Below are 17,041 nucleotides of genomic sequence, written 5' to 3' on the forward strand. Positions count from 1 at the left end.
GGAGTTGAAGTCCAATAACATCTGGGGACCCAACTTTGAGAATCCCTGATCTAGGCCTCGGCGCTCCCTTTCATTATTATTATTATTTTACATATATATCCCACTCTTCCTCCAAGGAGCCCAGAGTGGTATACTACATACTTGAGTTTCTTTTTCACAACAGCCCTGTGAAGTAGGTTAGGCTGAGAGAGAAGTGACTGGCCCAGAGTCACCCAGCTAGTTTCATGGCTGAATGGGGATTTGAACTCGGGTCTCCCCGGTCCTAGTCCAGCACTCTAACCACTACATGTGTCCCCTCCTCAGTGGGTGATTACAACCGACGTGTCAGAGCTAGGTTGGAGCACTCATATGATTATTGCCTTAGCAGCCATTGGACTGCGAGAGAGATGGGTCGACACATCAATTATTTGGAACTGCTGGCCGTCTTCTACGCCCTCAAAGGTTATTACCCGTAGTTGTGGGTTGCTCGGTGACAATTCAGAAAGACAATATGACAGCCAAAGCATATATAAATCAACAGGGAGGCATGACCTCGAGGAGCCTCCTGTTCCTTTCGATCAACCTGTGGATGTGGTGTATGGCACATGCAGTGATGCCACATGAGGTCTACATCCAGGGAGACCGGAATCTTCAGGCAGACACACTGAGCAAACTGAAGACAGTTTCCCACAAGTGAATCAGGGCGTGCTTCAGGACTTGTTCGCAAAGTGAGGTGTTCCGATTCTGGATGTCTTTGTATCACAGGACAATGCTAAGTGTGCCCTCTATTGTTCAAGGGGAGGGGAAGGGAAGTGCTCTCTGGGCGATGTGTTCGTCCTGTGCAGGACGGGCCCCTTCCTTTACCTTTTTCCTCTCTTCCCGCTCGTACAGAAGGTCTTTCGCAAATTGAGCGAAGACTGCTCCAGGGCGATCCCGATAGCCCCTTGGTGGCCCAGGAGACCCTGGTTTGCCACTCTGATGAGGCTGGCAGTGACCTATGTGCGCCTTCCCCTGCTACCTTACCTTCTATCGCAAGAGATGGGTCAGGTGCTCCATCTAGAAATCCGGTATCTACATCTGGTTGCCTGGAAGATCTTACCATCTTCCCGTTGAAACTCAGACATTTTACTTGCTGCTAGGAAGCCTTCGATGAGAAAGTTGTAGGGACATAAATGGACTCGTTTTCTGACCTTTGCCAATCAAAGTGGTTTTGATGTTCTTAACCTATCTGTTCAAAATGTTTGCACTTATCTTTTGTATTTGAAAGAGTCTGGTTTGAAGTTCTCCTCTCTCAGAGTACACTTGGTGGCCATTGTGGCACATTCACCCACAACTGGGATTTCATGGTTAAATGACCCAGTGGTGAAGAGTTTCCTGAAGGGGCTGTCACATGTTTTGCCAGATGACCCTGTAATGTCACCATCTTGGGATTTGTCTGTGATTCCGGCTGGTTTGTTACGCCTGCCCTTTGAGCCTTTGGCTTCAATCGATCCCCGCCTTTTGATGCGGAAGGTTGCCTTCTCAGTAGTGATTACCTCCACAAGGAGGGTAAGTGAATTGCAGGCTCTGAGGGTTGATTTACCATACCTTCAATTTCGTAAAGATAATGTCGTGCGCCAACCAGATGTTGAATTTCTTCCTAAAGTTGTTTCTACCTTTCACCGTTCCCTGCCAATTACTTTACCTGTATTTTTTCAGAATCCTTAGTCTGATGAAGAATGCTGGTTGCATTATTAAGATGTTTGAAGGGCATTATCCTTCTGTGTTCAAAGGTCTGCAGAGTGGAGAAAAACTCTTTCTCTGTTTGTTCTATATAAGGGACCTCACAAGGGTTTGCAAGTTTCTTCACAATCCCTATCTAGGTGGATTGTTTCAACTATTGAACTTTTCTATAGCTTGGCAAATAAACAATTGCCTGAGACCATTAAGGCGCACTCAGTTAGGTCCATGGAGGCCTGTGGCCTTTGATCGTGTGGTTCCGTTGGACACTATTTGTCAGGTGCTTACTTGGGCTTCGCCCCATTCCTTTATTCGTCATTATGCTATTGATGCCAGAGCGCGGAATGATGCTACGTTTGGCAGGACTGTCCTGCAGTCTATTTTTGGTTGATGTGCTTTGTTTCTTTGAAATGAATACTTCTTGCAGAGTGCATCCAGGTTTCTGTTTAATTTCCGTCCACCTTGGGTGCTAGCTTGTTAAGCGCCAATTGATGTAAAAGACAAAGACCACGCCGAAGAACTACAGGTTGCTTACCTGTAACTTTGGTTCTTCTAGTGGTCATCTGTCCTTTTACATGCCCTCCCATCCTCCCCGCTGGATCTACTGAAGGCAGACTCCATGACTGAGGGGATGTGGAGTGGCGCAGTCGCATATGGCGGCTGGGGATGGGGTTCCTGCCTAAATCAGGAGAATAGAACTTGTTAAGTTCTGACAAGGTCTCTGTGCAGGCACATAGCCTATTGGTGCATTGGTGTAAAAGGACAGATAACCACTAGAAAAACTAAAGTTACAGGAAAGCAACCTGTAGTTCTTCCCCTGCTAAATGTAAGAAAATCACCACTTTATAAGATGCTTCTTTGCTCAGTTAACAGGGACAAGCTAGCCGCAACACAGATTCTAACAGAGAGTTGGCATGTTTAAGCTAGGGATGTGTGAACAGTTTGAGGGTGGTTCGGTTCGACGTCTGACCAGTTCAGGGGGGTTGCGATTTGGGGGGGTTACCTTTAGCCCCTTTGGGGGGCTTCTTCTAGGCCCGGGGGGGTGTTCCGTGAAGGTTCCCCCTCGCCACACCAGCCTCAGTCATCACCACCGTGGCCCATTCAAATTTTCGCAGACCACCTCCTCCCACAGCCTAGAGGAAGCCCCCCAAAGGGGCTAAAGGTTAAAAACCCCTAAGTTGTTGTTGTTTTTTAATTGCAACCCCCCCCCTCCCCTTGGACCAAACCGGGGAGTTCCAAGGGGTGCCAGGCCAAACTGGTCTGGTCAGGTTCAAGTCTGGTCCAGACTCAAACTGAACCGGGCCAGCCGGTTCTGTGCACATCCCTAGCTTAAGCACATTGATTCTGATGAGCTGAAGTGCACCGAATTTTGTGTTGGACCACTTCCAGAGACTTTGGAGAGTTGCCACCTGCAAGAATAGGCAGAATTGGACTAGATGGACCAATGATCCAATTCAGCATCAGACAGTTTTGCATGTTTATATGTACACTTTAATTTCACAGAGAGGAATCATAGATCAGTGGCCAAGCACATGCCTTGCATGCAAAGAGTCCCAGGTTCAATCCCCAGCATCTCCAGTGGAAGATTTCCTCAGATCCTGGGAAAGAATGTCGACCTGAACAGTCATCTGCCTTTTAACCAATCACACATGTCTACATCAGTGGTTCCCAACCTGGGTTTCTCCAGATGCTGCTGAACTACAATTCCCATCATCCCCAGCTACAATTTATTGTGGCCGGGGATGCTGGGAGTTTTAGTTCAGCAACATCTGGAGGAACCCAGGTTGGGAACCACTAATCTACATATTACCAAAAACCTCAATACCTCTGAGACACTGGAGAAATTTAAAAAAATAAATTATATACTGCCCACTACTGAAGTCTCTAGTCAGTTTACAATAACAAAACCCAGAAAATTAAAAATTTAAAACATATAAAATTTAAATCAATAAAATTCAACTAAAACCATCAAAATATATAGCTAATCATGCATTATCAGAATGAATAATGTATTCATTCATTTAGTGTATTCATAATGAAAGGTCATGTTTCAGATTTTCTTTTCATTTGCTTTTAACAAGTATACACCAGATCCAAAATAGCCACAAAAAAGCAAAACACAAAGTTTGTCCTTCTCAGGTTTACCAAGTAAAACTAAAGGCTTAGTCGATATATCATGAAGTTCTGAGAACACACGTTTGTACTCCTGGATGTTCATGTAGTTACTTTATCTAATCTTTCCAACTTGCTTCTATTACTTGCTTTACAAGCGCAGAATTAGATGCCATTTCTTACCCTCCTCCTTTGATAAGATTGAGGTCCAAGTCAACTTCATCAGCCCCATCAATGGCAACATCCAACTACACAAAAAAAAGATTTACTAACATTTGCTAGTTGATGAAGAAACAGAGATTGAAAGGCAGGATAATGGTCACAGGATTGGGACTGAAAACCTGGGTTCAGATACATTGGACTCAGGTTTTCAGTCCCTAAGAGTAGATTTAGTCAAATCTGTTTGTCCTTATCCACCAAGAAGGGAGAAATGGCGAGCAACCTCATAAGATTGCAAAGGTGAGAAAGATTAAGGGTAAACAATACAGAACATATTCCGATAGGATGTACAAAGGTAAGCATAAGACTTCTTATGCTTGTCTTATCCTATCAAAATGCAGTTCTGCTGACTTTCAATGGCTTAGCTTCCAGGAAGTGTTAAATCAACAGGGAGAGAACAAAAGATGAAAACCAATGCCTGGGGTGGGGAAAAAAGGTCACAGGGATTCTGTGGTCCATCAGCCAGAGTTCCCTCAAGACAAACAGACAGTAGGTAAAAGCCTAGCAGGGCCATCATTTTGCTAGATTAGAGGAGACAAAAGACTGGTGCACACATACGCACATCGATAGCTCAATGGCAGCACCTTCAAGCAGGAGTTGGCAATTACAAATGGTCATTGCAGATACAACACTACAACTTCCATATCTCCTCCAATGCAATGCAGTTTGACTGCACATTTAACTGTGCCTCATCAAGTGTACAGAAACCAGGGCTGTCCTTAGGGCATGGCAAGCAGGGCGACCAACCAGGGCCCCACTCTTTTAACCCCCATTAGAATTAACTGGAAGGGAGCCCTGCACTGGCTGATTTGCCCTGGGCCCCACACCCCACCAGGGCTCTCTAAGAACAGCCCTGACAGAAATCATATGATGTACATGCACGTGTGAACTATCCCAGAGAATTTAGTAGAAGACTATCTACCTACAAGAGTGTTTCCCAGAGTTGAGTCTTTTTAAGAATTCAAACTTGTAATATACTTTACTTACACTTGAAAGGTTTATTTTTAGAGTGCATAGAAAAACTCACAACACCCACACTCAAAGAAGTCTACGCCCTCTCTTTCCATTTCCCAAGCTGATCCAGGGTAGTGACTCACATTGGGGTGTGGACAGCCCAAGATAAACCAGGCACCCTCCCTCAAAGAGTGGTTAATTCTGCCACATGCCTGCAGCAGGGGAGACGGAATGACCCAGTTGTGCAATGCAGAATTACCCACCCACAGTGAAGCCGGAGGCAAGCCCAGAACAGAGAACATGTGGAAATGTAGCAAGCAGCCTGCTCTGCAGGTGAAGACTTGGGCTAAGCATCTCATTTTTTGTTTCGTGTGGTAGACAAGCAATTCTCTCACAGCACACAGGGAATTAGTGAGCTGGAAGGGGGAAAGAGGTGAATGGGAGAAGACTGAAGTTTGAGCAAGATGTCAGCTGAAAGAATATGCTGTATAGCAAAGTAGGCAACCTTGGCACTCCAACCATTGTTAAACTACAACTACCATCACCCCCAGCCACAATAAAATTGGTTTGGGGAGGAGAGCTTGTCTTGCAGTAGCGAGCATGAATTGTCCCCTTTGCTAAATAGGTTCTGCCTTGATTTGCATTTGGATGGGAGACTACAAGTGAGTGCTGTAAGATATTCTCCTTAGGGGATGGGGCCATAGCTCAGTGGAAGGGCATCTGCATGTGAGTATGCAGAAGGTCCCAAGTTTGCTCCCTGGCATCTCCATGTAGGGCTAGGAGAAACTCCTACCTGTAACCTTGGAGAGCCACTCCCAGTCAGTATAGAGCCAGGGCTGCTGAACTTCGGCCATCCTGCAGATGTTGGCCTACAACTCCCATAATCCCTGGCTACTGACCACTGTGGCTGGTGATTATGGGAGTTGTAGTCCAGAAACAGCCCAGGGGCCTAGGTTGAGCAGGCTTGGTAGACAAAAATGAGCTAGATGGACCAATGGTCTGACCGGGTATAAGGCAGCTATGTTCCTACTAATTCTGCAGCCACATAACAACATAGCCTGCCCAAATAGGGGTCTTTATGCTTGACAAAATCTGTAAATACAAGACTCATTTCAAAAAAGGTAGACTCCTACTGATGCTTTCCAAAGTCTTCCTTTCATGCAAGAGAAGCCTACTTTGGAAAAACAACAAATATCCCAAATCCAGCTGACTCAGAACTGTCTGCTGAATACAGTTACATGGAAGAAGGACCTGCAGATGAACCCACGGCAGCCTATAAGCCTTTCAGTAATCTTTTCACCTGACAAGCCCTGGCATCTCATCTAATCTTGTTCAGTAAGTGAGGACCGTCTGGGTAAGAGGCTTCAAGGGGAAACCTTGTATTGCAGAAGTGATGTTAGCACCCAAGTGGCACTGAGCATGAGCCACAGATTGCATACTTCTGAAGATGCAGGAGTTTGGAAGGTCTTCCAACTTCACATCACCACTACCCTATTCTTTACAACTGCAGAATTAGATATAATTAGAAATTATACCATTTCTAATTTGGTATCATTGTCTTTTTATGTGGGCTAGTCAAATGACTGTAGGATCACATGTAGTGAAAACTCCAGGCACAAGAGCACCGTGGGGGGCTGAGACAGTGGTTCTCAGCCTGGGTTCCTCCAGATGTTGCTGAACTACAACTCCCAACATTCCCAGCCATCATTTATTGTGGCTGGGGATGCTGGGAGTTGTAGTCCAGCAACATCTGGAGGAACCCAGGTTGAGAACCTCTGAGGAGTGAAGAACACAAGAAAACCTAAGCTTTATACCTCAGGGTGTCTATCCAGGTCACTTAAGGTTAAGCCATTCTGCAGAATCAATTGACGTGCCTACAGGGAAAAGTAAAACCAACATTATTTTTCAAAATATAGGGAGAAAAATAGAATCACTTCAATATTTTTGTAAGCAACTATTAAGAAAAATGTAACTGTACTGGATCAAATACAAATTTTTCAAAGAGCAGCATATTATGCTGATGCAAGGTATTAAAATCAGCTAGAGAACAGCAGAAAAAGTCTCTCTTCTCCCACAATGCCTTTGCAACCTCAAGTCTTTATCTTCCTTCTCAGGCCAGGTAGGTATAACAGCCATTATCTTCAGGGGAAAGAAGGGCTGGTCCTCATAAAAGGGCCTCAAATAAATTTATGATGTCAAACCGGTGTGGGCATGAATGTAACTATTTTGACCCAAACTGAAAACTGATATGTTGATTAGTTCCCCTGAACTTATTGACAGGATCAGCATCACAAATTCAGTCCCCTAAAGCTAGAATTCCACACATGCTTGCTTAGGAGTAGTTGAGTCTGATCTGCTAAGCAAGCAGTATCACATTTCAGGAGGATTAGAAGAGGTGGGGGATTTTTTTTAGATGCTGTGGTGCACAATTTGAAAACACTGCAGAATAGTATAAGCAACTGCCTTTCAGATGCACTTGGCATCTATGGGTGCTCAGTAGCACACATCTTACTGAGGGCTATACCATGTTGAACAACAGAAACCCGGTAAGCTCTCTTTTTGTATATGTCACAACCAACAGCCAGCCCTTAAGATGGTCCAGACAGTCCCACTAGCCAACCCAACAGCATCGCAATGTCCACTGCGGGCTGCCAGTTCATGTAGGTAGCAGCCCAGGAATGGAAATTTGGTCAGATGGTCGCAGGCAGCACTCTTGCAGGAGCAAGGCCAGATGAGAAGACTTGCAAGCCACCTTTTCAAAATGAAATTGTTCAATGTGGAGTGGAAGTAGGAGCCAATCATAATTTGCACTCCCCACTGACCTCAACCCTCCTCCAAGTCCTTTGTGTATGCCAGAGAGCCTGTGAGAGGGGATTCTCACATATTGCCCTGGGCGAAGGCAGAAGCAGAATGTTTCTCATGCAGCTTCTGCTGGCTCAGATTTCAGGAATATGACATGATAAAGCTTTCCTCCTTTCCCCCAGGTGGACATTGAACAGGGGCCCTCACCAGAGGGCGCTGGCATTTGCCCTGGTGAGTGCGTGGATTTATGAAAGCTCCTGTACAAGAACAAACTGCAATACAAATAATTGATTTTTTAAAAAAGAATAGTATGAATAGAGTTATATTGAAAAGATTGGTAGATATTGTTAAACAAGCAGTTTACTATTGATAATATTTAACAATTAGAAATAAAGCACAATACACTCATCACAACTTTCATTTAAAAAAAGAAAAGAAAGAAAAGACATCCAAATAGCAGAAGACAGACAACCAAACAGCTTGTCAGGCTCCCCAGAGAGGCTGTTCCATAACAGAGGTATCACCACAGTTCCTCTCCAGGAGTTTATTGCATGAATGGGGGACACAGAGTAGACCTCATACAATAACGTTAGGGGTTAAAAGTAGGGATGTGCACGGAACCAGCAGGGGGTAGTTCGCGGGCTGGCAGGGCATACCTTTAAGGACAGGGTATGGTGCCCTTACCCCTCCCGTTTTAACTGCCAGTGCTCCATTTAAAAAGTCTCCATAGGGGTGGGAGCATACCTCCCTGCCACCCTGATATCCTCCTCAGCCAGAAGTAAAAGGAAGAACCCACACACATCGGGTGTGTGCACGTGAGCAAGCACGCCGTGTGCATGCATGTGTGCCAGGTACTTCCTTTTACTTCCAGCCGAGGAGGACACTGGGGCGGCAGGGAGGTACACTGCCGCCCCAACAGATATTTTTTATCTGGCGGGGGAAACTATCTGGCGTTTTATCTAACGGGAGGGATAAAGGAATCCTTAAAGGTACTGCCACCCCGCCTTCGAACCGGTGGAACCACCGGTCGTTCGAATTGGTTCCATGCACATCCCTAGTTAAAAGGCTCATTAAGAAATCTGCAAAGGAGATGTGGGTGGATGGCATTTGAGGATCCCCTGTAATTCATTTTCTTGAAACGTAGAGCCAATGAACCTAATGGAGTACCCAATGGCAGAAGTGCAGAGACCCTTGATACCCAAAAGTTCATGCAAAGGCTTTATTGCCAAATGCCACAAAAATACAGCTGTGCCACTTCCACCCCAGCTTTTCTCAGTAAGCTCTTTCTGTCCAAACCACATGACTGTCTAAGCAATACTGAAAGTTCCTCTGAAGTTTAATGCATGCACATGTTGACCACACACAAGCAACGACTACAAGATTCTACAGGGTGGTGTCATAGTTAAGCTATCCAAAGTCATATTATCACATGACTGCCCATTACTACAAATGTTATAGACACACAAAATCAAGAATGCTTTTGTGTAGGTGGTGATCTACCTGTTTAGTTGTCTCATGGTGTCGTCAGACACCTAAAGGAGAAGCAAATTCAATATAACCATCCACTGCCCTGCATTATAATCACCACCACATTTCAGAACTGACTTTTTTCTCCTATCGTTTTATTAGGTTAATTTCATTTTAAACAATGATGTTTGTAACTGCTTAAGCTATCACTGGATATCCAGGATAAAGACCAAGAAGTACAAGCTTCTGAGTATCGTTCACATGAATTTCTGTCCATATAACACTGAGAGCTATAAAAAAGTTCTTTTCCCCACTCTGGTCTACGGACCACAATAAATCAATATAAAGAAAGAATATACTAAAGTTTTATAATGTGCATAACTTTGTCTGTTACAGTTCCACAAGATCAATGCCTTAAATACTGGATTCATATTTGACCAGTCAGTTGACCAAGTTTTCCCCCTGACCAATCAAGCAATTAATTCTACACTGTAAACAGGCCACTCTCCCCGACTGGTCCGGCTCATCTTTTAAAAGTGACATCATATTACCAAGATGCAGCTTCTGTTTGGCCATGTGTTTATTTCTACTTCACTTGAAAGAAGTTACGATTAAAATAAATTGCATTCTCCATTTTCTTCACATGCTTAGCAATTATTTGATCATACCCTATAGACCTCCAGTGTCTAGAGATTACTTGCTTCAACAGTCTAAGGAGGCAAGCACACGTATGCTAGTTCTTTTGATTAAATAAGCAGGTTTGCATGCAAAATAAGGGGGGAAATTCACACATTGATCAAAATGCCCATTTTATAATACACACTGTGGATATTTTGCTGTCCAGCCCTACTGAACACAGCCCTACTGCACCAATAGTCTATTATGTGGAAACCCGGACTGGCAGCAACCTCCCCCGCCCCCCGCCCCTACCGCAAGCAGCATATAGCTGGTTGCTAAGAAACAAAGCAGTTGCTAGGTTATGGCCTCAACATATACACAGGTGAGGTTTACATGCAATTTGAAGATCGTCAGGAATACAGGTAGCAGCACCATCATACCCAGAGCTACAGATTCAGATTAAGTTTATTACAGCCCAAGACCAGAAAGAAACGGAAACGAGAGGAAAATGCAAATGTTACAGAAGAACCAATACAGCGTATAGCTTACATCATTTCCATTTATGACATTATGGATAGACTAAATCAATACTCAGAGACCAACACTTCCCCAGGGAATCAAGTTACATCTAATGGAGCAGGCCCTGGAGCAAAATTTTGCAACATTAAGAGTAATGTCCGTTTTGGAGTCTGATAGAAGAAGAGGGGTATAACATCTGTCTGGTCTGCCTTGGGATCTCTTTTAAATTGGGGTTATCCAGAGTTACTCTTTTTGAGATACATTAAGATGTAGCATACTGCAATTTCAGTTTGCAGAACCAAAGGAAGTGCAGGAAAAACACAAAATTGGGGTTGCTCTTCCATCTTGCTCAAAAGATTGTCCATGAATCAACACAGTACCTCACTGAAGGATAGGATGGCAGTATCTATATGGTGTCTCTCAAGATATCACAAGGACTATTGTTAATACCTTTTCGAGGTATTAGTTTTCCTGAAAAAAGCGGAACACTAATCAGATCTGGAATGAGGTGCTTACTGGGACATATGCTGCAAAAGACACCCCATCTTAATTCAAGCACAGGTAAAGCCCTGTAGTAGTCCCTCAAGAGATTGACAGACAAGATAAAAATAGAAAACACTCTCCCACTTCCCATGGGATTACCTGAAAAGATGTAGGTATGCAGATTATGCTGAGATTCTCCTGTTTCACTCTCTCAGCTGTAGGGAGGGAAAATTACTGGGTTTAACATATGCTCAAAACAGTAAAGCTCATGCAAGAACAAATATGCATTAAAATATCCACACTCAGAACAGTCTGTTTAAAACAAATGGGCTTTTCACATGACCACGTGTGCGGTCGGGCAGCACGCAAGCAGCACACCAACATGACCAGCACAGATTACTCTCCACACTGCTCCCAGCTACACTGGTAAATGGAGGCCAGGACTCGCTGTCCCAGCCTCCATGAATCCCAAAGTGCACTGTGCGCCAAACACAGTGCACTGGGGGATTCCCCCAGGGGATGGGCACTCTAGGCACCATCTCTGTGTCAGCACGAGCGGCAAACAGCTCACACATGACCCCAGAGCTGGGCACATTTGCACCCCTAACCTCGGCTAAGAGCCAGGCTGCGATGCTGGGTTTGGTGGATCCCAGAGGTTCTCACGGGCAGCTTGTGAGAACAGCCTCAAGTTTACTTAACCTTTTGGTCCCTATGGAGCCCCCAGATCCTCAAGTATTACCCATGGACACCCACTCCATCCATATATGTTTTCATAAAGCTCTAGTAAAACATTTAGCCACCTAATGGCACAGCGGGGAAGTAACCTGCCTAGAGAGCAGGAGGCTGTTGGTTTGAATCCCCACTGATGTGTTTCCCAGACAATGGGAAACACCTATATCGGGCAGCAACAGCATAGGAAAATGCTGAAGCACATCATCCCATACTGCACGGGAGATGGCAATGGTAAACTCCTCTTGTATTCTACCAAGAAAACCAATGGCTCTGTGGTCACCAGGAGTCAACACCGACTCGATGGCACAACCTTTCCTTTCCGAGAAAAAATGGGGGAGTGGGGGGGGGAGGCACAGTACCCAGGTTAGTTTTTCCCAAAGAAATTTATTTTGGTGCCTCAGAAAGCAAATTAAAATTCAGTGCAGGAAAGATTTTCCACAGACTACCTGGACCTGCATTATGGACCCCTGAGGAGGATCCATGGACCCCAGGTTAACAAAACCCTGATGAAAATATTTCAGTGATTAGGCTGCATTTTGCTTAAAGAGGCAAGGCAACATTAATTCCAAATATTGTAGTATGCAGCAATTCAGTTTCTATTGGGGGGGAAAGAGTTTGTCTCTCTGAGGCCTTGATGAAGAGTTTAACTTAAATCATTTTGGATTTGTGCAGAGTCCTGAGCAATCTCAGCTTCTAAGTAATCCAAACCAACTATATTTATACATTCCATCAGATTACATGGGTCTGATGCAATCACACACATAACTTTACAGTATCACAAACAAGAGGGAAACTACTAATGATCATTACTACTACTACTACATTTATATCCCGCTTTTCCTTCAGGGAGCCCAGAGTGGTGTACTACATACTTGAGTTTCTCCTCACAACAACCCTGTGAAGTAGGTTAGGCTGAGAGAGGAGTGGCCCAGAGTCACCCAGCAAGTATCATGGCTGAATGGGGATTTGAACTCGGGTCTTCCCGGTCCTAGTCCAGCACTCTAACCACTACACCACACTGCTTTGGGGAGCAAAGAACATGTGGTTTCATTAAGCATTAAAACTTGACTTGATAGTGGAGGAAGTGGAACAAATTATTGACGTGAAATCTCATTTCCTCATCCCAGGAACGCAGACAGCAGTTGTGTTCTTGTCCACTCAGTGGAGGAAGGGGAGAAAGAGGGGGAAGCACCAATAGTGAGATTTCAGCTTTCTTAGAACAGAGGGAGCAAGATGGAGGTGACAGGAAAGAAACAGCTACATGTGGCACATTAGGATAACAGGATGAGCCAGGCAGCAAATTCTCTTAGGAAGCAGATGGAGAAGGAGTGATTGCGGCATTCTCTTCTGTTGGGGCTTGCATTTAATCCTGTACCTGTGCTTGGAGTCTGGAGGGGAACCAGTGTCTAGGCTGGAAGACACCCCTTTCTAGGGATGTGCATGGAACCAGTTCAGAGGCCCTTTATGGGCCTCTGAACCAGTTCAAGAGGTGGGAGGTTCTGCTGGTTCGAAGGCGGGTGTGTGTGTGTGCACTTATCCCTCCCTCCGCTTCCCCCCACCCCAAACGGTGCCTCCACTTTCTTAAAGCCAGTTGGGGCAGCAGCGTACCTCCCTGCTGCCCCATTACCGGAAGTAACCAGAAGTATTTTTATTCATTTATTTATTTATTTGTTAAATTTATATACCGCCTTTCATTAAAAACAATCCCAGCGGTTTACAAAAGTTAAAAAACATATAATAAAAATGACAGTTAAAAGTATTAAGCCAAAAACATGAAGACAAATCTGATTTAAAATATATAATATACAAACACAAAAACTGTACATGGATAAAAACTCACAGAAGCAGCAATAAAACAATCATGTAAAGGCCTGGCTAAAAAGCCAAGATTTAACAAGCTTTCTAAAAACTGTGATGGAGTGAGAGGCACGAATGGCCACTGGGACAGCATTCCAAGTCTGGGGGCAACAACAGAAAAGGCCCTGACCCGCGTGCACGACAACTGAGCCTCCCTCATTGTCGGCACCCGGAGCAAAGCCCCCTCAGATGATCTCGTCAAGTGTGCAGCAACCCTTGGGAGCAGGCAGACCATCAGGTATACCGGGCCAAAACCATTAAGGGCTTTAAAGGTCAAAACCAGCACCTTGCATTGGACCTGGAAACACACTGGTAACCAGTACAGCTCTTCCAAAATAAGTGTGATATGATCACACCGGGCAGCTCCAGATCAGGGGCGTAACTACTATTAGCAGGGGCGTAACAAGGCTGGAGTGGGCCCAGAGACAAAATTTTAAAATGGGCCCCTCACTGATACAAACACACACACTTTACAATATATAGTCATGTGACTTGCCTCTGGGGGGGCCCCACGCCTCGAGGGGTCCCCCAGAGACAAGTCACATGACTATATATTGTGAAGTGTGTGTGTTTGTATCAGTGAGGGGCTCCAGATAGTACCCTAGCTGCCGCATTTTGTACAAGCTGCAGTTTCCAGATATTCTTCAAGGGCAGCCCCACGTAGAGGGCATTACAGTAATCCAGTCGTGATGTGACTAAGCCATGGGTAACTGTGGCCAGATCTGCCTTTTCGAGAAAGGGACGCAGTTGGCGCACTAGCTGAAACCGTGCAAAGGCTCCCCTGGCCACCGCCTCCACCTGAGCTTCCAAAAGCAGAGCCGACACGTGCTTCTGCACGCGTCAAGCACACACGGCAGGTGTGCACACACGACAGGTGTGCACACACGACGGGCACATGCAGGCACATCAGATACTTCTGGTTAAGGGGACAACGGTGTGGCAGGGAGTGCCGATGGTGGGGAACGGAGGAAGGGGTAAGTGCACCCTCCCCCACCCTTAAAGATGGACACACACCCACTTTCAAACCACCCCTGCCCAGTTCTGTGCACATCCCTACTCCTTCCTCTGCCTGCCACCTTAGAGAACTAGTGGAGGACATCTGAGTGAGCCCACCTCCTCCAAAAACCAGAGGAAAGGAAGGAGGGAGAACCCCATATTCCACTTCCTTAATCACTGAAGATCTGGTGAGGTCAGGAGGTTTGCCCCTGTCACGTGAGGAGAATATCCTATACTAAAGTTGGCAGCTGTGTCTGAAGGGAAAAGGGCACTGGAATATCCTGTGGGTAGACTATCGTCACCACAGAGAGCTTTCTCCAGATGGCATGGCACCTCAATGTTCTCCTTTTCCTGGACTAAGGGCCAGATGGATGGGGGGGATGCAGAGTCAGATGGAGTTCCAAGAGCAATGACCTGAAGCACTCCATCCTTCTCTGCCCCAGGTGGCAGGCAGTGGGGAAGAGTGGCCAGAGATCAACATGTTGACTAAGCTCCAGGGTTTCTCTAGGTCTGCCAGCCACCCACATACTACATGCATAGGCCCTATGCAAGTATGTCCTAACTCCAACATGTGTAGCTACCATGAGGTCATTAATCCACAGAAAATCTAAGATACAACTAAATGGTTCAGGACTATAGCTCCTGGACTTTACATACATAAGTCAAATGCAGATATTAAGTTCCGTATTGAGATGTTCAGAGGGCCTGGTCCTGTGTCACGCACATGCATGTCCAGGCCCTACTAGGACTACTTGAATAGAGTGGATTGTTCCAGTTTTTCAGGGTGCTGGGCAACAACATTTTCTAATAGAAGAAATAATGAAATACATACCCAGCCGATGTACAGCATGAACAATCGTAGAACCACTTCCAATTCCAAGAATTTGATTGGTCTACAATCAGGGAAGAAAACATATTATGTTCTCACAATTTCCTCTGAAATTACACCTCACAATTCCCTTTGTTTAAAGAGTATACCTGATATAGCCAAAGAACGTGGCGTTGGATATGTGGGTGGGATTCAGAGAACTGAAAGCTTGCTCACTACTTTGTAATACTTTATTAAGACCAACTAATATGTATTGACCTGCTTTGTCTTTTGCGTGTTTCCCCCCCCCCCATTAAAACCAACATGCTACATATTATTTTGATGTTTTATGCAAATAAGAATATTTTGAATAACCATGACCACCTATCACCAAATTTTTAATAGAGACAAAGACACATTTCAGATAAAATTATTCTCGGCATTACTTCTACAGTATTATTCTCAGTAATACTTTTGTATTACTGCAAAAAAAATCGGTGTTTTTGGAATATCTGAATAATAGACCTTCACCACTGAACAAAAGATTCATGCAGGCCGCACACATTTGGATTTCCAATCATGTGCCCCACTATCGAAAAACTTGGATGCCCCTGTGTTGGAGATTCTTGAGACCTATTATCTTAGACCTGGACCTCACTTTCAGTATTAGGCTTCCATTCTGGTTTCCCAGCCATAACAGATATTTTATTATGATTGTGCAAAAAAACAGTAGGATATATTAGAGACATACACAAACAATATTTCAGAAATAAAATTCATGCATGATTAAGAAGTTATTAACCCCTTCCTAGCCAAAGCCCATTTTAAACAAACAAACAAACAAACAAGATTCGAACAATTGATTTTAAGACATCAAACACAGCCAGATTCACATATCACAGAAGGTGAGGTGGGGCTGGATTAGATATGAGTGATGCAGTACGCAGGGCTGTGCATTCCAACTTCTGATGCCAGTGGATCTGTAGAATGGGTAAAAGATCCACCCCCTTGAGTAAATAGCCTATTTACCCATATTTTTAATGGGGTCATCTTAAGTTCAGGGTTGTCTTCTATTTGGGTAAATACAGTACTACTACTTTTTGCACAATAATTATTTATAAAATGACCATCCCAGTCAGTTCTACTCTGTTCCAGGTGGGTTAACAAAAAGTATATTTGAAAGGTTTCAGATGTAGACTATTGTTCTCTGTTCAAGAACCTCTAACACATCCCACTTTGGGGGGGGAGGGGCCTCGGTTTTTCCCTTATGGCTTGCTCTGGCTTTTACACCAAGTAGACTTTGATTTGAGGATACCATGGACAGCCAGGAAAACAAACAAATGGATCATAGAACAAATCAACCCAGAGTTTTCACTTGAGGCACAAATGACCAGGCTCAAACTATCATACTTTGGACACATTATGCAAAGTCCCAGCTCCCTTGAGAAGTCCATAGTACTGGGGAAAGTTGAAGAAAATAGAAGATGGCCAGCAGCAAGGTAGAACTCTACTTGAGTAGAACAGCAATGAATGCACCACTGAGAGACTTTAAAGGCCAAGAGGAAGACAAATCATCCTGGAGAGAATCTATGTGGTCGCTAAGAGTGGACACCTACTTGACAGCACATAATCAACCCAAAACTATCTGCTTATTTTATGAGTGTACCTGTATTATATTTGTTTATAACATTCACACTTTATATTTCAGATTCACAATTAGCCCAGAAAAGTTACAGGTGAAGAGGCCCTTCAGAGGGAGTTGCTTTCGAGTAAATA

At 44.5% G+C, this 17,041-nt stretch overlaps 1 protein-coding gene across 2 annotated transcripts in view; it reads right to left on the reverse strand.

Annotated features, from left to right (window-relative positions):
* The window catches only part of RPIA (ribose 5-phosphate isomerase A), a 30,368-nt gene that overhangs the window by 12,526 nt on the left and 801 nt on the right, over nucleotides 1–17,041 (reverse strand). For both annotated transcript variants that reach the window (XM_053260487.1, XM_053260486.1), the window contains 4 exons: nucleotides 15,290–15,350; nucleotides 11,032–11,087; nucleotides 6,798–6,857; nucleotides 3,994–4,058 (listed from right to left, as the gene is read on the reverse strand). In XM_053260487.1, the coding sequence (XP_053116462.1) occupies nucleotides 3,994–4,058; nucleotides 6,798–6,857; nucleotides 11,032–11,087; nucleotides 15,290–15,350 (242 nt within the window). The remainder of the gene's footprint in view (nucleotides 1–3,993; nucleotides 4,059–6,797; nucleotides 6,858–11,031; nucleotides 11,088–15,289; nucleotides 15,351–17,041) is intronic.

The sequence above is a fragment of the Hemicordylus capensis genome, chromosome 6 (assembly GCF_027244095.1).
Source record: "Hemicordylus capensis ecotype Gifberg chromosome 6, rHemCap1.1.pri, whole genome shotgun sequence".
Taxonomy (NCBI): domain Eukaryota; kingdom Metazoa; phylum Chordata; class Lepidosauria; order Squamata; family Cordylidae; genus Hemicordylus; species Hemicordylus capensis.